The following is a 23,785-nucleotide window of genomic DNA, read 5'->3' on the forward strand; positions in this document are numbered from 1 at the left end:
CCTAGCATCGTTAGGCATCAAGGATGCTTATCCACACGTGCCGATTGATCCAGAGCACTAGCGTTTCTACGCTTCGTTATAGGAAACGAACACCTTCTGTTCGTAGCTCTACCTTCCGGCTAGCGACAGTCCAACTGGTCTTCGCCAAGGTCAGGGCAGCAGTAGTCACAGTCCTGCACTCTCAGGGTCACTCTGTGGTCCCGTATTTAGACGATCTACTTGTCAAGGCACTCTCTTAGGAAACATGCCAACTCTGCCCGAACGTTGCGCTGGAGACTCTCTAGAGTTTTGGGTGGATCATCAACTTTTTAAAGTCAGATCCGACCCCGACCCTATCGATAACATATCTAGGCATAGAGTTTCTTACTCTCTCAGCGATAGTGAAGCTGCCGCTAGACAAACAGCATTCCTACGGGCTGCAAGCTCTTCTTTAAGAACCAGTCGCACACATTGAGACGCCTCATGCACTTCCTACGTAAGATGGTAGCAATGGAGGCAGTTCCTTTCGCGCAGTTTTACTGCGTCCACTACAATGGGACATTCTCCGCCAATGGGTCAAGGAGTCGACGTCCCTCAACAGAGTCGTCGTTCTTTCTCAGGCGGCCAAGGAATCTCTACGGTGGTGGCTTCTTCTCACCTCTTGGTCAAAAAGAAGGTCCTTTCTATCCCCGTCCTGGGCGATAGTTACGACAGACGCGAGTCTATCAGGGTGGGGAGCAGTTTTTTCTCCACTACAGCGCTCAGGGTACGTGGACTCAGCAAGAGTCCACTCTTCAGATCAATGTTCTTGACACAGAGCAGTGTATCTTGCCCTACAAACCTTCCAACAGCAATTGGAAAGCAAGCATATCCGACTTCAGTCGGACAGCTCCACAGCGGTGGCATACATCAACCACCAAGGAAGAACGCGCAACCGGCAAGCCTTCCAGGAAGTCCGGCAGGTTTGATGTGGGTGGATGACACGGCATCCACCATATCCACAATTCACATCCCAAGTGTGGAAACTAGGAAGCTGACTTTCTAAGTCGCTGAGGTGTGGCCGAAAGAGTATGGTCTCCTCACCCGGACGGGTTTCAGGAGATCTGGCGCCGCTGACAGAGGCCGGACGTCGATCTAATGGCGTCACGGCACAACAACAATGTGCCAGCTTCATGGCACGGTTTCACAATCATCGAGCTCTGGCGGCAAACGCCTTAGTTCAGCATTGGTCGCAGTTCCAGCTCCCTTAGGTGCCATCTCTGGCATTGTTGCCCAGAGTACTGCGCTAGATCAAGACCGACTGCGGCCGCGCCATCCTCGTCGCTACAAATTGGCCGAGGATGTTGTGGTACTCGGTTCTGTGGTGCCTCACGGTAGGCTAACCGGGGGCACTACCAGACCAATCAGACTGGCTGTCTCAAGGGCCATTCTTCCATTTGGATTCTACGGCTCTCAACCGGATGGTGTGGCATTGAGTCCTGGAACCTAGTGTCGTTAGGATTACCTCTGGACGTGGTTGCCACCATGAGACAGGCTAGCATACCAACGTCCGCCAAGATTGACCACAGGACGTGGAAGATGTTCTTATCTCGGTGCTCGGCGCAGGGTGTTTCTCCCTGGCCGGTTGCATCGTCTATGTTTCCTTCCTTCCTGCAATCTAGGTAGGAAAATGGGTTGTCGCTCAGTTCCCTTTAGGGACAAGTCTCAGCGCTATCTGTATTTTTTTCAGAAACGACGACTTCCTCAGGTACGCACGTTCCTACGGGGAGTTTGTCTTCTCAGCACTCCGTACAAGCGGCTGTTTGAGCCCTGAGATCTGAACAAGGTTCTAATTGCTCTCCAGATGCCGCCTTTCGAGCCTTTGAAGGATGTCTCCCTTCCTGTTTTTCACGGGAAGTGGCCTTCTACTAACGTTCTAGTCTCTTAGGAGAGTTTCCGAGCTAGCAACGCTCTTATACAAACTCTCTTCCTGGTCCTTCACCAGGACAGGGTAGTTCTGAGTCCGGTTCCGGAATTTCTCCCTAAGGTGGTATCCCATTTTCATATCAATCAGGATATCACCTCACCTTCTTTGTGTCCTCGTCCAGTCCATCAATTTCAGAAAGATTTGCATCTGTTGGTTCTGGTGAGAGCACTCAGGTTCTACTTCCCGCATGGCGCTCCTGCGCCACCCGGATGCACTCTTTGTCTTTGTCGCTGGTCGCCGTAAACAGTCGCAAGCTTCCAGATCCACCCTTGCTCGGGGGATCGAGGAACCAATTCTTGAAACCTACAGTTCTACTGGGCTTCTGGTTCTCTCAAGGCCGAAGGCCCATTCTACCAGAGCCGTGGGTGCATCCTGGGCATTACGGCACCAGGCTGCGGCTCAGCAGGTGTGTCAGGCACCCACCTGGTCGAGTCTACTTACTTTTACCAAGCATTATCAGATGCATACCTACGCTTCGGCAGACGCCAGCCTAGGTAGATAAGTCATTCAGGCGGCGGTTGGCCACCTGTAGGAGAGGGCCGTTTGACGGCCCTATCATGAGGTATTCTTTTACCCACCCAGGGATTGCTTTTGGACATCCCAATTGTCTGGGTCTCCCAATGGAGCGACAAAGAAGAAGGGAATTTTGTTTACTTACCGTAAATTCCTTTTCTTCTAGCTCCAATTGGGAGACCCAGCACCCGCCCTGTTTTCTCGGGGTTTTTCTGTTTTTTCGGGTACACATGTTGTTCATGTGGTATGGTTCAGTTCTCCGATGTTTCCTCGGATTGAATTGGTCTTTAAACCAGTTATTGGCTTTCCTCCTTCTTGCTTTGGCACTAAAACTGGTGAGCCAGTGATCCCACTGGGGGTGTATAGCCAGAAGGGGAGGGGCCTTACACTTTTAAGTGTAATACTTTGTGTGGCCTCCAGAGGCAATAGCTATACACCCAATTGTCTGGGTCTCCCAATTGGAGCTAGAAGAAAAGGAATTTACGGTAAGTAAACAAAATTCCCTTCTTGCCCTAAATACTTCCTATCAGTTAGATCTTCTCCAAGAGAACCTGTACCTTCCATGGCTGTCCTAATGAAGAGTTATTTTAGATATTGGGGCAAAAAAGTAGATTTTTGGTACTCGCATTAAAATCTGTTTCTCGTTAGTCTTCATTGGGCAACACAGAAGCTTGGGATAGTCCGCTACCATAGGGAGGTTTACACTGATATTACATGGCAAAGAAATGTGCTCCTCCCCAGCAGGCTATTCCTCGCCTGCTGATGCCTGACCTCCTCAAGTTAGAAAGAAAGCAGTAGGAGAAGGAAAAAGGGTGAAAAAAAAACAAAAGCATAAGTACATGACCGACCGGGCAACAGGGGAAGGATCTGTGTCTCTAAATGAAGGCTAACGAGAAATAAATTTAACGGTGAGTACCAAAAGTCTACTTTTCTTAGTCGCTTCATTGGGGGACACAGGATGTCCTAAAGTAGTCCCTCGGGTGCTAAAAGCCCATAGCTGAATATTCTGTTAAAATAACAGAACTTACTGGTGAATGTCAAGCAAAAGCTTGAGTGACTGCTACCTTTTAAAATCTTCCTGCCCAAGCTTGAATCAGCCAATGCAAAGGTATGGACTATGTCAAATTTCGAAAGATGTGTCCAAATGCCCACGTAACTGCCTTATAGAGCTGCAGAGCCGAGAACTCTTGATGAACTGCCCAGAAAGCAGCCACCACTGATGTAGAATGTGCCTTGACCCTCTGTTCAATTTATAAGCCTGAACAATGATTGCTTTGAGATCCTGTGAGAGATAGCCGCTTTGGAGGTGGCCAGACCCCTGCGGGACCCATTTGGCAGGATACAAAAAAGGAATCTGACTACCTCAAAGGTGGGGTAGCCGATAAAAGTGCACGGCCCTAACCACATCTGGACAGTGCAATCTCTTTTCCAATGGATGAGATGGAGAGGGGCAAAAAGAAGGCAATACAATGTCTTCATTATGGTGAAAAGCGGAAATGACCTTGGGAAGGAAAGGCGGAACTGGCCTTAACACCACCTTATCTCGATGAAGAACAAGGTAGGGAGCACGGCAAGAAAGCGTCGCCAATTACGAAATCCTTCTAATGGAAGTGATGGCTATAAGAAAAGCTCTTGTGGCCAGATCTTGGAACAAAATAGTCAGGGCAGAAACCTACTCTTTGGACTGCAAGAAAGAAATCAGCGTAGTCAAGGAAGAGGAAATTTGAGAAGCAAAAGTAGACTCACACCAGCGAAAGTAAGCTTTCCAAGTCCTACGGTAAATACGAAGAATAAGAAGGTTTTCGTGCTTTAATCATGGTTTGAATAACGGACTCTGAAAGGCCTTACTTATTCAGAACGGTGGCTTCAACAGCTTTGCCATTAAAGCAAGTGGCTGTAAATTGCATTGGTAGATGGGACCCTGAGACAAAAGGTCTGGACGTTCAGGAAGAGGCCACAGAGCATCGCTTATTAAGTTGATGACATCTGAATACCAGGCCCTGTGAGGCCAATCTGGAGCCACCAGGATTACCAGATACCTTCTAATCTGATCTTCTTGAGAAGCCTTAGAAGAAGAGGAAGAGATGGGAAGAGAGATGGAAGAGGTGGGATGTGAGTACTGGGACCAAGGAATTGCCAGAACATTGACCCCAATCACCAGAGGGTCCTGAAATCATGTTGCTTGGCAATCTGTGGTTTAGCCTAGATACCATTAGATCGATGTCTGAAGTGCCCCAATGAAGACAAAGCTGACTGAACACTTTTGGGTGAAGGGCCCACTCTAGGGTCTATCTGCTGACTGACAATTGTCTACCCCAGGAATTTTACACCTCAGAATTTTTGTCACCGCCAACATGGTAGAATTACTTTTTGTTCGCCCTTAGCAATTGATATAAACTGCCACTGTGGCATTGTCTGACTGAGTCCTGACTGGTAGCCCTTGAAGTAGATGCTGCCAATGAAGAAGAGCTTGATGGATCGCCCTCAGCTCTAGAATATTGACCGGGAGAGCTTCTCCTGACAGTTCCACGTTCCTTGTGCCGTGAATCGGCAAACAGGGACAGTAATGGCCTGTCCCAATGCACAAAAAGAATATTTTGCAATTGCCCTGAATGGAACTGACCTAACGGGATTGCTTCGAAAGCTTCCACCATCTGACTTAAAACCCTTGTACAAAACCGGAAGGAATGTTTGCCTGGATGATTCAGAGTCTGTATGGCTGACTGCAAAACCACCCTCTTCTTCCTCAGGTAAAACGTCAGACCCAAGAGCAGTGTCGAAGAATATCCCAAGAAAGATAAGCCACTGAGTGGAAATTAGTGTGTATTTCGTTTCATTGACATGCTACCTGAATTGGTCCAGAGTATGTAAAATGATCCCTCAAGCACTCAAAAATCTGTGCCAAAATCTTTGGAAACACTTAGGGTGCTGAGGCTAACTCAAAAGGTATGGTTGAGAGTTAATAATGATCCTGTTTGATCGCGAACCGTAGGTAATGCTGGTGATCCGGAAATATCAGCACATGCAGTTAAGTGTCCTGAATTTCTTTTGATGACAGAAACTCGCCGGTTTCCATGGACGCAGTGGCGGAGTTAGGTGACGCCATCTTGAAGCGCTTTACCTGCATCCACCTATTTAGACACCCACCTATTTAGACACCTTAGACCCAGAAAGTACCTGACTGAGCTGCCCTTGGGGATATCGAAAAGATTTGAATAGAAACCCTTAAACCTAATTAAGTGGTGAACCCTTGCAATCACCCCCACTTGAAGCAGTGAAGAGAAAACCTGATCAAAACCAAATCTCATGCTGGAAGAAGTTAGTAGACGGGATGAGAACTCCATCCTGTAACCTGAAGAAACAGCTTCTCTGAACCAATCACTGACCAACCACTGTTCTTAAAATAGAAAGTGACGACCTGGGAAAGACCCCCCCATTGTGAGGGCTGCCCATCATGCTTTAACCCTTTTGTTGCCTCCAGAGCTAAAGGGCTTGATTGTGGATCCGGAAGGAGGTCCTGCAGGCACCGTTCTAAAGGGAGGTCTCTTATTTCCCTCTGAAGCATGGGGTCTGCTCTGATGAGAGGGTACCTCTGGATTTGGGTATTGGCGAAAGGGACTGAGCTACAAAGCTCCGTGCTCCCCAAAGGGCCGGCTGGCCTTTGCGTGACGCAGAAGAGTACTCTTATCACCCATAGCATAAGTAATAATCTTGTGCAGCTTGGTGCCAAAAAGGCAAAACCCCTGAAAAGAAACTCCCTTGAGTGACTTCTTTGAAGCTAGATCCACCCTTCTAACTCTGAGCTGCAACATGTGACGAATAGTCATACAATTGCTCACAGCCTGAGTGGAATATTCTGCCACGTCCAAAGATGCAGAACATAAATACTTAGCTGCCTGCGCCATCTGGTCTGCTATTTCAGCCAACTCTACCTCCCGTGAACTAGCGAAGAGGCTAGCTAAGAGCTTAGTCAAGGCTGGCACCGTCTTAGCAACCCAAATGGCAGCGGCCACTGGACAAAGGGTAGAACCTGCCACCTCAAAGGCTGACTTCCCTACAGACTCAATTTGTCTGTCTGTAGGATCCTTCAATACAGCCATCTCATCAAGGTGCAAGGTATTGGTTCTAGAGAGGGGGTATATGGGAGTGTTGACCACCGGCAGAGTGGGCCAAGATGGTGACAAATCTGCTGGGAAAGGGTACAATACCTCCATGCAACTACATTTCTGGAAACATTTGTTTGGGTGCTCCTAGGCCTTCTGTAATAGTTTGGTAAACTCCTCATGGTCCGCCGCAAAGGATTTCAACACCTGCTTTCCTCTCCTAAAGAAACCTGTTTCATTAGGTGGACGAAGATCTGCTGATCTGACTGCTAGGGAAGAACCATCAGAAGTAATTGGACTCTCAACCATATCTCTCAACCTTCCCACCTGATACGGGTCTAGCACCGACTCTGCAATAGAGCTAGAGTCTGAGTGCTCTGAAGTATGTAGTCACTGTGGACATGGAAAGGCCTCAGGTCGCCCTTCCATGGAGATCTAGAAGGAGAAGATACTCTAGGGCGTTTAGATCACAGCTGATGGCGGCGAAAGTCAAAGGAAGACGGTCCACAGCAGCAACCGTGGTCTAAGATACCTTGGTTAGTTCAGTAACAGCCTGAGTAAGATCTCGAGCCCAGAGATGGGGAACCATACTCTCTTCTGACACCATTTAGGTCCCTAAAGCAGGCATCTGCAAGAGGGAAGGAGTACAGGCAGTACAATAGAGTATAGGCTGGCCAACAGAAAGCTTAGTACCACAAACAACACATGCATAATAAGTGACTAGCGCAGGCTGGCCCGGAGCATGAGTATGGCCTTCTCTAGACTCGGACATTCTAAAGTCAGAAGCAGAAGATAAGTAATGGAACGCTGCTGGGGAGCAGCAGTATCCACTAAAGTTAACAAAACATAACAGATGGGTCTGAAACAGACCCTACTCCAACTGACACAGTAAAAACTTAGGTCAGAGAGCAGCAGATGAGGTGTAGTCTGCTGGGAAGGGGCTAATTTATTTGCTATGTAATATCAGGGTAAGGCCACTTTTACACTGCGTTCCAACCTCCGTTCAGTGGTCCCGTTGGAGCTTCCATCAAAGCCCCCGCAAAACAGGTCGGACGTATGCTCCGACGGCGCATATGGTCCATTGGCTATAATGGTGCAGATGGAGTCACCGTGTGCTCTGTCGTTCACCATTTTCGGGAGTATGCACTTACTGGAGAAGGACACCCAGATGTAGTAGACTACGTCTAGGTGTCCGTCTCCAGTAAGCGTATATTCTTAAAACTGGAACATGGCAGAGTACACGGTGACTCCGTCTGCACCATTATAGTCAATGGTCCCATCAGCGCATACGTCCGAAACCCGTTTTGCTGGGGGTTCAGATGGAAGCCCTGATGGGACCACTGGATGGAGAACGGAACATAGTGTGAAAGCGGCCTAAGCCTCTAGGTGGCTGCAGACTATCCCAGGGTTCTGTGTCCCCCAATGGAGAGACCGAGAAATCTTACTTTTTCCTGCAATATCAGGTCTGGAATAGATATCTCCAATGGGTTGAACATCCATTCATTTTTTTGAGTTTTCACTCAAAGAAGAGTTGATTCTTAATTGCTTTTTTCCTTTTATCCATGCTGCTTGGGAAAGGAGCAACAACTGATGACCATGGTGAGTGGCGGTCAGGTCATGGAGAAAGACCTTCCCGAGACAGCTGATCTGTTACCTGGTCTCCTCCCCAAAGATTTTTCTCCTTCTCTTCCTCAGGTGATGTCACTGTCAGACCTGACGCATGCTGTGCAGGTGCTTTTATTGAACAGATAGGCAAAGATGCCATCTTGACATGCTGCTGCCTAGTTGGTATGAATAGGCCAAACCTCAGGCTTCATTATTGTAATGATAACAAATCAGATTCAGGACTTTTCTTCTTGACTTCATTCAAGAACTTTTGAGGTTTACATGAGTTTCGGCAAGACCATGTACAATGGCCTCCCAGCCTATGGCAGCAAAAATAAGGAAAAGAGCGACCGGGCATGTTGGATTTTAATGGGGAAGATGGAGCGCGAGACCCATCTTTCCTCGTTGTGATCACTTGCATGATTCGCCTGACCTAGCTTGCATGTGTATGTGAGGGTCGGGAGGAAGGGCTTTCCGAGTTGACCACTTCCAAAGGTTTACGGGACCATTTTAGAGACGAGTGAGATCACTGTCGAATTTTGCAAAAATTTCAGATTCACCAAAATACAGCAAAATGGCGGCCAGCTGGGAAGAGGTTAAAATATTTTTATAATCCTTTTAGCCATCCTCTTTACCTTTCCCACTTCCGCCGATCCTCCGATTGGATCTTCTTCTGTCCTCTCGCATTGATAAAGCCTTGCACCATTGCATGGGGTGCGACCAGTTCTTGACGGGACAATGTGAACGGAAGAGCCGGCTCTAAGGAAGATTGAAGAGCTGATTGGGGGGGACAGGTAAGACTGGAAGGCAGCCGAAGAGACCTGTGGATATGATTTTTATTTTTAACCCCTCCCTGGCCTATTCAGCGTCCATCAACGTTATCCAATGCAAGTACAATGCCCTTCCCGCATTGAGCAATTCTGCCCAGATTTCAGGAGTTTAGTCCTTTTGGGTTTAGCCGAAAATATACTCATTAGTGGTCCGTGGAGGGTCAGATTAGATAAGCTGGTAGCAAATGTGCATGTTTATGGAAAAATTGTCACATCCAGGGGTTATCCATTTAGCAAATCAATTTTTATACACGGAGTTACCAGAGAGGGGTCCCTTGTACATGGATCCTCATCGCTTGGGGCGGGAAGTGGTCAAAAAGAGCATCTCTTCCTCTAGTCGCAAGTGTGTTACTTGTTTATTGTTGTTTATTCATTTATATAGCGCTATTAATTCCACAGCGCTTTACATACATTGGCAACACTGTCCCCATTGGGGCTCACAATCTAAATTCCCTATGAGTATGTTTTTGGAGTTTGGGAGGAAACCGGAGACCCCGGAGGAAACCCACGCAAACACGGGGAGAACATACAAACTCCTTGCAGATGTTGTCCATAGTGGGACTAGAACCCTGGACCCCAAGCGCTGCAAGGCTGCAGTGCTAACCACTGAGCCACCGTGCCGCCCCACAGGGGCGTGCTAACATGCTATTCAATGCCCACTGCTCAGCATCACCAGCTGTGATGCGCGTATCTGTGTCGATTGTCACCGCCTCAGACGCTAGGTTTAGGGTCGGTGCGTATGATCAGAAGACCGGGCACTTCCGGTCATGCGCACTTGACCTCTGTGAAACTTCATAGTGTGCATGACCGGAAGTGTGGTGACTCCTGATCATGTGCACTGAGCCTAAACCCAGCGTCTGAGGTGGTGACAATGAACACAGGTACGCGTATCACCGCCGATGACTCTGGGCATTGAATAGTATGTTAGCACGCTCCTGTAGGCGTGTTAACATGCTAGGAGGGCGGACTAGTCGGGAAAAATAACATCCTTGCGACTAGTCCCCACGCTCATTAGCATATCATAAAGGATTGTTAGAAATACTTTTTCTAAAGATCTCTTTATCTATGCTACTAGATACAAGGACGGTTAGACAGGGATTAGCAATATGTACCTAGAACAGCTCGTGGTTCTGGGTGCACCTGACGGGTTCCCTTTAACCAGTTGATTATTGGCCAAAATTTTGTTAATGCATCATCACAATACTCGGCGCATGAAACAAAAGAAACCAAACGACAATGGCCCCGATTCAACATTTGCATTTTTTTAAGTCTTGCTTTATTTGTTGCTGGTGTGTTGCACCAAAGTCTCTAAAATTTTGCACACGATTCAAGAATTTTGTGCACAATAAACTGACTTTATTTTTGTCCTTTTTTAGACTTCTTTTTTGCTAAACGGTGCAACAAATTGCCCCAGGTGGAGGGCGTGTGCGCAACATTTTTCAACTTTTTAAAAAGTTGAAAAGAAAATCTGGAACCCCAAACCCCACATACAGTGGAAAACATTATTAAAAAAAAAAGTTGAGACTTTAAAATAAGGCACAAATGCAATATTGAATTGGGCCTTCTGGACCACCATGATCATTCCTTACAATGGGCTCCTGGTCACTTTTGTTGTTTCAGGAAGATGACGATGTGTCCCAGTGCCTGTCTGAGTATGAGCTGAACATGCAGGACAACGGTTTTCTCAGCAGAAACGACGCTCTCCGAAATAAAGTATCCAAATTGACCGAGAAGCTGCGCAAGCGATACCCCACCAATAATTTTGGTAGGTACTTGTCTTTATCCTATAGGCAAAAGTTAGAAATTGATAATTGACGGCAAGCTCGTTCTGCCAAAGACCCCCTCAAACATTAGAAAAATGTTGGCTCTACCCCGTTGATTTTTTTTTTGGGTAGGACTGGATGGCCGTCTAATAACTCCTTGCCAGATCCAGCAGAGCAGTCCTGAATTTTGGAAGCTTTCCTTTGGTGCACTCTTTGTAGCTTATAAGGTCCCAACAAATGGAAGGGATTTCTAAAAGTTCTCCAAAGTCTAACCAGTACGGGAAATGAGATATTACTGGTTTTACTGGAGGGCAGAATTCTCCGGCAAAACTTTGGAGTGTTTGTTAATCTACCCTGGAATTGGAAAACTTTCTTTCTCGATGGTAGTCACTATTTATGTGATAAAATTTGGGGAAATTTGCACTTTGAAATGCTAAAGCATGCAAACAATGAATGCAGGAATATAGATATGCTTTACTTCTTAAGGAAATCTAGGAGAAATTGAGATATTTAGCATACAAAAATGGCCATTTCAATATTTGCCCAGTAGCCACGTTGAGGCATATCTTGTTACTGGGAACCTGCACTAAACTGAAGCCTAAGGCGGGCTTGCACGTTGCGACATCGCAAGCCGATGCTGCGATGTCGCACGCGATAGTCCCCGCCCCCGTCGCAGCTGCGATATCCTTGTGATATCATTATCGCTACGGCAGCTTCACATTGACTCACCTGTCCTGGGACGTCGCTCTGGCCGGCGACCCGCCTCCTTATTAAGGGGACGGGTCATACGGCGTCACTGCGACGTCACACGGCAGGCGGCCAATAGGAGCAGAGGGGCGGAGATGAGCGGGATGTAAACATCCCGCCCACCTTCTCCCTTCTGCATATCGTACGGAAGCCGCGGTGGCGCCGGTAGGAGATGTTCCTCGCTCCTGCGGCTTCACACACAGCGATGTGTGCTGCCGCAGGAGCGAGGAACAACATCGGACTATCGCGTCAGCTTAATTATGGATTACGCCGATGCTACACCGATGATACGATTACGACGCTTTTGCGCTCGTTAATCGTATCATCTAGGCTTTACACACTACGATGTCGTCTGCGATGCCGGATGTGCGTCACTTTCAATTTGACCCCACCGACATCGCACCTGCGATGTCGTAGTGTGCAAAGTACCCCTAACTCTGGCTACAAACCTCCATGTGTATGGGCATGTAGGAACCTGCTACTGGAGAATAAAATCACCTGTGACTAATGGGGGAGGGGTGCGCAGTCAGAGGGCAGGACTCCAAAGCCTAGACAAAAAGACTGATGGCACTCCCAAACTGCTGTCTGAACAGGTGCAAAACTGAACATGACATATAATAACAAAAAAGAGTTGCATCCTGAAATGCTAAAGCATGCAAACAATGAATTCAAGAACATAGATATGCGTTTTGGGAGTGCCGTCAGTCTTTTCATTTAGATTATAGAGTCATGTGTTGTAAATACGTTTTCCAGTTTGGGGCTCCCTCTTGTGGTCAGTGCTGGTGGTGCAGTTGATTTGTGGAATGAAAGTCTCACACCTGCAGAGGACTGACAATCAGGGTAAGATTGGGACTATGTAACTGAGTAGTTTTCTCTTGTTACTTGCCGGTGCTCAATGGCCTTGCGTGTTAAGGACATTCTGTAACCAGCCCTGCTCACAACCAGAACTCCTCTCAGATAAGTGGTCTTTGTACCTCTGCTGTTTGTTTTCCACTTTCTTGTTTGTTTTTTTTTCTGCTTTAATACTAAGGCTTCATTCCTATTTTGCCTGTGTGGAGTTCTTGGTGGAATGGGATCATTCCCTGCTGGGAGTGTCTGTATTCCCAGCTCCATGATTCTGCAAGGTATTGTGTTTGTCATGCTTGGTATTAATTCAGTCCCTCATCTGTATTAGTGTTTTTGGATCCCAATAACATTTGAGTACTGATTCAGTGGGAGAGAGGTTGTGTGACCTCAGGATTTTTCCATATCAGAAGTGCTGGTATTTATTAGGGGTTTTTTTTACGGCTGCAGACAGTGCTCCTTCCTATCCTTTTCTAGAAGATAGTTTGAGCCTCGCCTTTGCGGAATCTGTCTTTTCTTGCTTTGTATTGTGTTTTTCTATATCACTGTAGTCTTTACATGTGGGGGGCTATCTATCTATCTTTGGGGACTGCTCCGAGGCAGATTAGCTTTCTTATATTTCCATCTGTGAGATTATTTAGTTCTTCGGCTGTGTGGGGAAATTTTAACCCCGCGCTTTACAGTTATTCACCAAAAAACCTGCCTCCATTAAAGCGAATGGAGCTGGGAGCCACAGTGCAGCCAGAACTTCAGAAGAATGTGCAGCCACGCCCTTAAATGGATTGTTGGTGTGTCACAATGCAGCCAGGGAAAGAAAGAGGCAGACACAGACAGGGTAAGAAACAGACACAAAGAGACAGACTGACAGGGAAAGAGACAGAGACAGGGAAACAGACAGACAGGGAAAGAGAGGGAAAGGGACAGCCAGGGTAAGAGACAAAGACAGGTAAAGAGACAGACAAAGAGACAGACACAGGGAAAGAGACAGAGGGAAAGAGACAGACAGGGAAAGAGAGGGGAAGAGACAGACAGGGTATGGGACAGAGATAAAGAGACAGAAAGTCAGAGACAGACAGGTAAAGAGATGGAGAAACAAAGAGAGAGAGAGAGAGAGAGATACAGAGGGGGAGACAGACATTATAATTACATTTATATCTATTTGTTTTGTGCTGTTTGTGTGCAGAATACATTTTTGTTAATACATTCTATTTTGTTAACAGCAGTTATTAACCCGGGTGAAGCCGGGTAGTACAGCTAGTTTTATTATATATTAGTAGGTTCCTACTTGCCCATACACATGGAGGTTTGTAACCCAGAGAGAGGCTTCAGTTTAGTATAGGTTCCCAGTAGAGAGATATGCCTTGACGTGGCTACTGGGCAGGTATTGAAATGGCCATTTTTGTATGCTAAATAGCTCAATTTTTCCCAGATTTCCTTAAGCAGTAATGCATATTTATATCCTTGCATTTATTGTTTGCATGCTTTAGCATTTCAGAGTGCAACTGTAAGACTTGTATATAACTATGTGCAAGGTATAAAATGGTACGGCAATATTTGGGCATAATGTGGCACTTTGTGAGTATTTTTTTTCCTTTATTTGGAAACTATATGACGCTTTTGAGACAATGCAGGGCACTGGTATCTGGCAAACGCGGATGATGCATGACCCTCTGAATTTCGCGAGGAATCTCTGATATTTTTGGTCTCCAGGAAGTTTTTGGAACAAACTCACCTTTTGTCAATTGTAATGGAGCAGAACAAATCTCTTCCAAGCTCAGCAAGTAACAGCGGCTACATGGGACGTACATACTTGCCATCTCTAGAGATATGTAACGTTACACCGCCAGGCCATGCATATAAGATAACTCAATGGCAGACAGACATTCTTTTCACTCGGGCGGACCGTGGATTAAGAGTTTAGTTTAAGCTCAGCCCGCTCGCTGGAAACCTGAGCCGACTGCTGTGCATTTCTATGGTGGATGGGGAGAAGAATGTAAAATAAACATGGAGTAAGCCGGGGGGTGCACTGAGATTGGGAATAATTGGTAGCTGCATACTTACTGGATTAACCCCTTGTAGTTACCAAATCTATAAATTGGAGACAATTGGGTGTAGGCTAACAAAATGATTGACAGGTATATGTGCAGTGGATTAAATAATGTAGCATCGAAACCTGGAAAGCCTATAAATACATATGAAATAGATAGCTACATATACAGGGTGATTATAAAAGATCACTAGGGTTTCTCCACTCCGTCCAATTGCCCTCCAGTGTATAACATTCAGCCCCATTGCCCCCCAGTGTATAACATTCAGCCTCATTGCCCCCCAGTGTATAACATTCAGCCCCATTGCCCCCCAGTATATAACATTCAGCCCCATTGCCCCCCAGTGTATAACATCTGGACCCATTGCCCCCCAGGGTCTAACATTCAACCCCATTGCCCCCCAGTGTAGAACTTCTGGCCTCATTGCCCCCCAGGGTATAACATCTGACCCCATTTCACCCAAGTGCATAACATCTGGCCCCATTGCCCCCTAGTGTTCAATATTCTTCTGCCCCATTACCCCCCCCAGTGTATAATATTTGGCCCCGTTGCCCCCAAGTATGTAACATCCGGCCTCATTGCCCCTCAGTGTATAACATACAGCCCCATTGCCCCCAGTGTATACCATCTGACCCCTTGCCATCAGTGTATATCCTCCACCCTTTTGTCCCCAGTGTATATCTGATCCCTTGCCCCCGATGTATAACCTTCGGCCCCCACCATGTCGTCTGCCTTTACTAACATGTGATGGAACTTCACTGGTGGTGCAGATCTCACTGATACCAGTGTGTCCTGTAATAACAGCCACCGGGGTAACAAGTCCTTTCATGACATTTCTTCCCTACTAAATCTGCTCCATCTCCTCTGAGTGATATTGTTGAGAAGTGGAAGAAACCGAGGCAACTCAGCCACGAAGTGGAGACCCCGTTAAGTTACAGAGCAGGGGGGCGAGTGGTGAGGAGCAGTGGGCAGAAAAGTCCCCACCACTCTGCTGACTCCATAACTGCAGAGTCCAGACCTCCTTTGGTTACAGTAGCACAAGCACTGCAGCTGCTGAGAGAGTCATGGCCGAGCAGCTGTATTCAGTCGTACATCACCAAGCACAATGCTGAGCCATACATCACCAAACACAATGCCGAGCCGTACATCATCAAGCACAATGCTGAGCTGTACATCACCAAACACAATGCTGAGCCATACATCACCAAACACAATGCCGAGCCGTACATCACCAAGCACAATGCTGAGCCGTACATCACCAAGCACAATGCTGAGCCGTACATCAGCAAGCACAATACCGAGCCGTACATCACCAAGCACAATGCTGAGCCATACATCACCAAGCACAATGCTGAGCCATACATCACCAAACACAATGCCGAGCCGTACATCACCAAGCACAATGCTGAGCCATACATCACCAAGCACAATGCTGAGCCATACATCACCAAACACAATGCCGAGCCGTACATCACCAAGCACAATGCTGAGCTGTACATCACCAAGCACAATGCTGAGCCATACATCACCAAACACAATGCCGAGCCGTACATCACCAAGCACAATGCTGAGCCATACATCACCAAGCACAATACCGAGCCGTACATCACCAAGCACAATGCCGAGCCGTACATCACCAAGCACAATGCCGAGCTGTACATCACAAAGGACAATGCTGAGCCGTACATCACTAACCACAATGCTGAGCCATACATCACCAAGCACAATGCTGAGCCATACATCACCAAGCACAATGCTGAGTGTCGGATGGAGCGGTGTAAAGTCACAACCACTGGACGCTGGAGGAGACATCTTTTGTGCAGTGATGGATTGCACTTCTCTATCTGCGTCCAATGGAGGAGTCTGGGTTTGGTGAATGGAGACCGTTGTCCCCTGTACAGTTTGGTGGAGAAGGGATGATGCTCTGGGCTGTTATCAGGGGAAGGCCGTGGCTCCTTAATTCCAGTGAAGGGAAATCCTAATACTTCAGCACAATACATTGTGGACAGTTATAGCTTCCAGCTTTGTGGGATCAGTTTGGGGAAGACCCTTTTCTGTTCCCCATAACTGCGCCCTGTGCACAAGCTCCATACAGACATGGAGGGGGGAGTTGGTTAGAAGAACATGACTAACTGTACGGAACATGGACCTCAGCCCCATCCAACACCTAGACCGGTGATTGTGACCCCGGCCTCCCTGCAACATCAGGGTCACCTCACAAATGCTCTTCTGGATGAAGGGGCAAAAATCCCCACAGACTCCGAAATCTTGTAGAAGAACTTCCCAGAAGAGCGGGAGCTGTTATATCTTCAGAGGGGCCGACTCCATATTAAAGTCTATGGATGCAGAATAGGGGGTAAGAAAAGCTGCTGTCGGTGTAATGTGGAGGGGGCACATACTTTTTCTACATAGTGTATTTCTATATGTAGATGATATTAGCACCGCTGCAGACTTAAAGGGCAATGCTCCTTTCAGTAGACACCGCGGTAATTTGTGGGGCGTTCCGCTCCTGTGGCTCGCTTACACAGGGGATCATTTTCCTGTTGACATGTATTAGGACCGATCACTCAGTTCTGGTAAGATGGTGATAATTGCCCGTCTCCTATAATTTGAGCTGGATGAGTTCCCCGACCTGGGAGGAAATCGCTGTCATTTTGGAACTGAATGCACAGTGATACCATCTGGAAAACTCCCTCCTAATGGTATAAGAATAAATTATACGTCCCCCCTCCATGCCGCGTGCAGCCGCAATATAGCTGTAGAATTCTTTTGAGGTCCAGTCGAGCATTTGCTCCGAATAGTCTGGACCCCCCTCTCGGGCACAGAACCAGCCGTGACCCGTACAGATACTATGGTGCCTCTACGGCCAGAAATTACCACAAAAAATTGCTCCCAAATTTCCTGTGCCTGCTGGGCCATTTTTTACCATATTTCCCCGTAGCCTATAACTACAGAACATGACATAGTAGAGGGGGACATAAAACTACATCCGCCAGTAATCACTGATACATGTGATTTTAACATTTTAGTACCTTATCTGGGTACGTGGTGTATGTGACATTGTCCGAGACCTCCTGTTTAATATATGAAGGAGGGACTCTGAAAGTCACTAGGCACACCTTGCACATTTTAAATTCGGTACATAATATCTATATATATAATTGCCTTATTCTGTCTGTCTGTCTGTCTGTCTGTCTGTCTGTCTGTCTGTCTGTCTGTCTGTCTGTCTGTCTGTCTGTCTGTCTGTCTGTCTGTCTGTCATGCTCCGAAATTGTGTCCTTACGGTGACACAAAGCTGATTGGCCGCTGGGCTCGCCATGGCCCCGCCCCCCCACACGGATTGGCCTCTCGCCCCGGCTCTCTGCAGGCCCCGCCCCCCTCACGCAATGCACGCTCGCTCTGGCCCAACTGACACGGAGCCCCGATTCCCAGGTGAGTACACACACACACATCAGATCACACTCACTCTCACACACACCTCACACATCACAACATGCTGGGATATCTCTTGCTTCTACACCGGCTCCGTCAGGATCCCAGCAGCGCCACACATAACCTTGCGATGCTGGGATCTTCACGGAGGCCGTGAAAGCTGGTAACCATTATACACATCGGGTAACTAAGGTCCCTTAGTTACCCGATGTGTATCATAGTTACCAGTGTACACCGGCTCACACTCACTCTCACACACACCTCACACACACATCACATCGCATCCACACATCAAGGTCCTGCAGCGGCGGAAAATACACACACGCACACACAACAGTACACACATAACAGCACACACATACACACACACACAAATCAGATCACACTCACTCACACACACACATCACATCGCATCCACATACTCACAACATCCTGGGCTATCGCTTGCTTCTCGGCGGCGATACTGTGCTGTTGTGATCTTCCAGGACCTGCCGGAGGATCACATGGCCAGAAGCATGTGATATCCCCGGATGTTGTGAGTATAAGCGCGTATGTGCGATATCGTCAGTGTCTGTGTGTGTGAGTGGATGCGATCGGGTGTGTGTGAGTGGATGCGATCGGGTGTGTGTGAGTGGATGCGATCGGGTGTGTGTGAGTGGATGCGATCGGGTGTGTGAGTGTCGGCAGAGGAGCACGGCGTGCTGGAGGAGGCTGGGAGCAGAGAGGCTGATCATGGGGGAGGCTGGGAGGGGGAGGCTGGGACGAGGGAGGCTGATGCTGGTGGAGGCTGATGCTTGGGGAGGCTGATACTGGGGGAGGCTGGAAGGAGAGAGGCTAATGCTGGTGGAGGCTGATGCTTGGGGAGGCTGATGCTGGGGGAGACTGGGAGGGGAAGGCTGATGCTGAGGGAGGCTGGGAGGAAGGAGGCTGGGAGGAGAGAGGCTGATCCTGGGGAAGGCTGGGAACGGGAGGCTGATGCTGGGGGAGGCTGGATGGAGAGAGGCTGATGCTGGTGGAGGCTGATGCTTGGGGAGGCTGATGCTGGGGGAGACTGGGAGCAGAAGGCTGATGCTGAGGGAGGCTGGGAGGAAGGAGGCTGGGAGGAAGGAGGCTGGGAGGAGAGAGGCTGATCCTAGGGAAGGCTGGGAAGGGGAGGCTGATGCTGAGGGAAGCTGGAAGGAGAGAGGCTGATGCTGGGGGAGGCTGGAAGGAGAGAGGCTGAGGCTGGGAGGAGAGAGGCTGATGCTGGGGAAGGCTGATGCTGAGGGAGGCTGGGAGGGGAAAGCTGATGCTGGGGAAGGCTGGGAGGACGGAGGCTGGGAGGAGAGAGGCTGATCCTGGGGAAGGCTGGGAGAGGGAGGCTGATGCTGGAGGAGGCTGGAAGGAGAGAGGCTGATGCTGGCGGAGACTGATGCTGGGGAGGCTGGGAGAGGGAGGCTGATGCGGAGGGAGGCTGGGAGGAGGGAGGCTGGGAGAGGTAGGCTGAGAGAAGAGAGGCTGATGCACACACACACACACACACACACACACACACACACACACACACACACACACACGCGCGCACTGCACAACACACCACACACACACACACACACACACACTGGGAACCACAAACAACTGCCCTACACAGACACCCACACACACAGACAACGCTGCACACACACAACACCCAACACACAAACACCGCGGCACACACAAATATACGCACATACCGCACAACACACACATTGCACAAAACATACCTCCCCCCAAAACACACCACACACACACAAACCGCGCAACACACACACAACGCTACAGACACACAGCGCTCCACAAACAACGCAACACACGCAACACACATACAACACCGCTCTCACCCCCCGTCACACCCAGACAACACCCAGAACATGTACAGCGCCTACACAAACACTTGGTAACTACAGACAACAACATCTCTCTATATATATATAACAAAAATCATACATGAACTACACAATACGTAAATTCTAGAATACCCGATGCAATATACCTATAAAAGGACTGTAAGGCAATACACCCTGCCTATATGTCTCTAATCCAAAACTGTCCCTCCTCTACCAGCTATCTCTACACTGAATGCAGGTAACAGCGGTATTACTGGAGAAAGGACAGTATCTAGCTCTGAAAAATACTTTTGTTTTTAGGTTATACTAGTAGTATACCTATAGAAGGACTGTAAGGCAATAAACTCTGCCTGTATGCCTCTAATCCAAAACTGTCCCTTCTCCACCACCTAGCCCTACACTGAATGCAGGTAAGAGTGTTTTTACTTGAAAAAGGACCGTAAGTAGCCCTGAAAAGGGTATTTGTTTTCAGGTTCTACTAGTAGTATACCTATGGAAGGACTGCAAGGCAATAAACCCTGCCTATATCTCTCTAATCCAAAATGATCCATCCTCCACAAGCTATCTCTACACTGAATGCAGGTAAAAGCGGTCTTGAGAAGGACAGTAAATAGCCCTGAAAAGGAGTTTTGTTTTTAGGTTGTATTAGCAGTATACCTATAGAAGGACTGTAAGGCAATAAACCCTGCCTATATGCCTCTAATCCAAAACTATCCCTCCTCCACCAGCTACCCTTACACTGATTGCAGGTAACAGCAGTTTTACTTGAGAAAGGACAGTAAGTAGTCCTGAAAAGGACTTTTGTTTTTAGGTTGTACTAGCAGTATACCTATAGAAGGATCATAAGGCAATAAACCCTGCCTATATACCTCTAATCCAAAACTATCCCACCTCCGCCAGCTATCTCTACACTGAATACAGGTGTAGGTAACAGTGGTTTTCTTAGAGAAAGGACAGTATGTAGCTGTGAAAAGGACTTTTGATTTGATGGTGCAGCAGTGGTATAAAATTCCTGCAAGAGCAATTAAACCCTGCCTGTATGCCTGCTCTAATATAAGCTCTCCCTCCCAGCTCAAATCTCCCTGTACTGCTTCCAGCGGTCAGTATACGGAGCATCGGGTCTTATATAGGACCCACTAATGCGATGCTGCCGACCAATCACAGTAATGCCAGTAGCCAACATCGCTATGGCATATCTGTGTATGGCCTGAATTCCTGCATGTTGATTGACAGTCTAACAACCGCGAAGCATACAGAATGGGGTATTGAGCATGGTGCTCGATTACCCGCCATACTTGGCCAATTAATAAGCGTGCCTGAGCACCCCAATGCTCTATTGTGCCGAGCATGAAGCAGTGCCGAGCATGTTTGCCCATCACTACTCACCTCCCATGAATATGTTTGAATGGTATAGGTTTTCAGAATGTATCTACATGTGATTATTTTGCTTCAGTGCAAAAAAAAATGCATTTGGATAATAGTAATACTACATTTGAAGATTTTGTAGACCAGAAAGTTATACAGTGTCTTGCGAATGTATTCGGCCCCCTTGAACTTTTCACCCTTTTCCCACATTTCAGGCTTCAAACTTAAAGATAAAAATTTAAATTTTATGGTGAAGAATCAACAACAAGTGGGACACAATTGTGAATGTGAACGATATTTATTGCTTATTTTAAACTTTTGTAAAAAAGAATAAACTGAAAATTGGGGCGTGCAATATTATTCGTCCCCTTTACTTTCAGTGCAGAAAACTGACTCCAGAAGTTGATTGAGGATCTCTGAATGATCCAATGTTGTCCTAAATGACTGATAATGATAAATATAAGCCCCTGTGTGTAATCAAGTCTCCGTATAAATGCTCCTGCTCTGTGATAGTCTCAGGGTTCTGTGTAAAGCGCAGAGAGCATCATGAAGACCAAGGAACACAACAGGCAGGTCCGTGATACTGTTGTGGAGAAGTGTAAAGCCGGATTTGGTTACAAAAAGATTTCCAAAACTTTAAACATCCCAAGGAGCACTGTGCAAGCGATCATATTGAAATGGAAGGAGTATCATACCACTGCAAATCTACCAAGACCCGGCCATCCATCCAAACCTTCATCTCAAACAAGGAGAAGACTGATCAGAGATGCAGCCAAGAGGCCCATGATCACTCTGGATGAACTGCAGAGATCTACAGCTGAGGTGGGAGAGTCTGTCCATAGGACAACAATCAGTCGTACACTGCACAAATCTGGCCTTTATGGAAGAGTGACAAGAAGAAAGCCATTTCTCAAAGATATCCATAAAAAGTGTAATTTAAAGTTTGCCACAAGCCACCTGTGAGACACCAAACATGTGGAAGAAGGTGCTCTGCTCAGATGAAACCAAAATCAAACTATTTGGGCACAATGCCAAACGATATGTTTTGGCGTAAAAGCAACACAGCTAATCACTCTGAACACACCATCCCCACAGTCAAACATGGTGGTGGCAGCATAATGGTTTGGGCCTGCTTTTCTTCAGCAGGGACAGGGAAGATGGTTAAAATTGATGGGAAGATGAATGGAGCCAAATACAGGACCATTCTTGAAGAAAACCCATTAGTCTGCAAAAGACCTGAGACTGGGACGGAGATTTGTCTTCCAACAAGACAATGATCCCAAACATAAAGCAAAATCTACAATGGAATGGTTCACAAATAAACGTATCCAGGTGTTAGAATGGCCGAGTCACAGTCCAGACCTGAACCCAATCGAGAATCTGTGGAAAGAGCTGAAAACTGCTGTTCACAAACGCCTCCATCCAACCTCACTCAGCTCCAGCTGTTTACAAAGGAAGAATGGGTGAGAATTTCAGCCTCTCGATGTGCAAAACTGATAGACACATACCCCAAGCGACTGCAGCTGTAATCACAGCAAAAGGGGGCGCTACAAAGTATTAACTTAAATTGAAAATCCTGTAAATTATCCATGGGGGCGGGCTCTCTGGTGTCCGTTGCTGTATCTTACGCCGTCCCCCATGCTCAAAATCATCCCTCAGGACGCCGCCCACTGCGCCCGAGGTCCCGTGCACGCCAGGACACCCACCTAGTGACGTGGTCGCAGGCACGAGAGTATGGGCGGCGCTGTGATTGCATCGCAAGTGCCCGCCCATACTCTCGTGGGCGCGCTCTCCCCTCTGTACGTCGCTCAGATCCTCCGCTTCTCCTGTAGTGGCCTGCTCCGCTCCTCCCATCTATTTCCTGCTGCAGGGTACGATGGGAAGGAGGTGACGTCGGGCCGGCGCAGAACGCTGGAGGCAGTGGGGAAAGGGCGGGCACGAGAGAATGGGCGGGCACTTGCGATGCAATCACAGCGCCGCCCATACTCTCGTGCCTGCGACCACATCTCCTGGTGTCCTGGTGTGCACGGGACCTCGGGTGCAGTGGGCGGCGTCCTGAGGGATGATTTGAAGTGTGGGGGGACGGCTTAAGATACAGCAACGGACGCCACACGGCCCGCCCACATGGACGATTTACAAGATTTTCAAACCGAAAGGTACAGTTTTATAAAGTATTTATTTTGGTTTAAAAGGGGGCACAAAAAGTATAGAAACCTTGCTAGAATGCAGCCCAGGAGCTACAGAGGGGGAAACATTTAGGTTGAAAGCCAAATTTCTGATGACAGATTCCCTTTAATAAAAGCAATAAATATCGTTCAACTTCACAATTGTGTCCACTTGTTGTTGATTTTTCACCATAAAATTAAAATTTTTTATCTTTATATTTGAAACCTGAAATGTGGGAAAAGGTTAAAAGAAATCAAGGGCGCAAATACTTTCGCAAGGCACTGTATCCACCTTTAAACACTATTTTACAAGTGATTTATGTTTGTATTTGATGTAAACTGTATACAAAGTTATTTAGTATTTTTTTTTTGTTTACTGCTCCTGGATAGCATCCTGTATTATACTCCAGAGCTGCACTCACTATTCTGCTGGTGCAGTCACTGTGTACATACATTACATTACTTATCCTGTACTGATCCTGAGTTACATCCTGTATTATACTCCAGAGCTGCACTCCCTATTCTGCTGGTGCAGTCACTCGTACATACATTACATTACTT

General features: G+C 47.5%; 1 protein-coding gene across 4 annotated transcripts in view; it reads left to right on the forward strand.

The window, feature by feature from the left end:
• The window catches only part of ZFYVE27 (zinc finger FYVE-type containing 27), a 150,922-nt gene that overhangs the window by 98,286 nt on the left and 28,851 nt on the right, over positions 1 to 23,785 (forward strand). For 2 of the 4 annotated variants that reach the window (XM_075348398.1, XM_075348397.1), the window contains exons 9-10: positions 8,140 to 8,256; positions 10,617 to 10,761. In XM_075348398.1, coding sequence (XP_075204513.1) covers positions 8,140 to 8,256; positions 10,617 to 10,761 — 262 coding nt within the window. The remainder of the gene's footprint in view (positions 1 to 8,139; positions 8,257 to 10,616; positions 10,762 to 23,785) is intronic. The other 2 variants (XM_075348399.1, XM_075348400.1) reach the window with 2 other exon arrangements.

The sequence above is a fragment of the Anomaloglossus baeobatrachus genome, chromosome 5 (genome assembly GCF_048569485.1).
Source record: "Anomaloglossus baeobatrachus isolate aAnoBae1 chromosome 5, aAnoBae1.hap1, whole genome shotgun sequence".
In the NCBI taxonomy this organism is placed as follows: Eukaryota; Metazoa; Chordata; class Amphibia; order Anura; family Aromobatidae; genus Anomaloglossus; species Anomaloglossus baeobatrachus.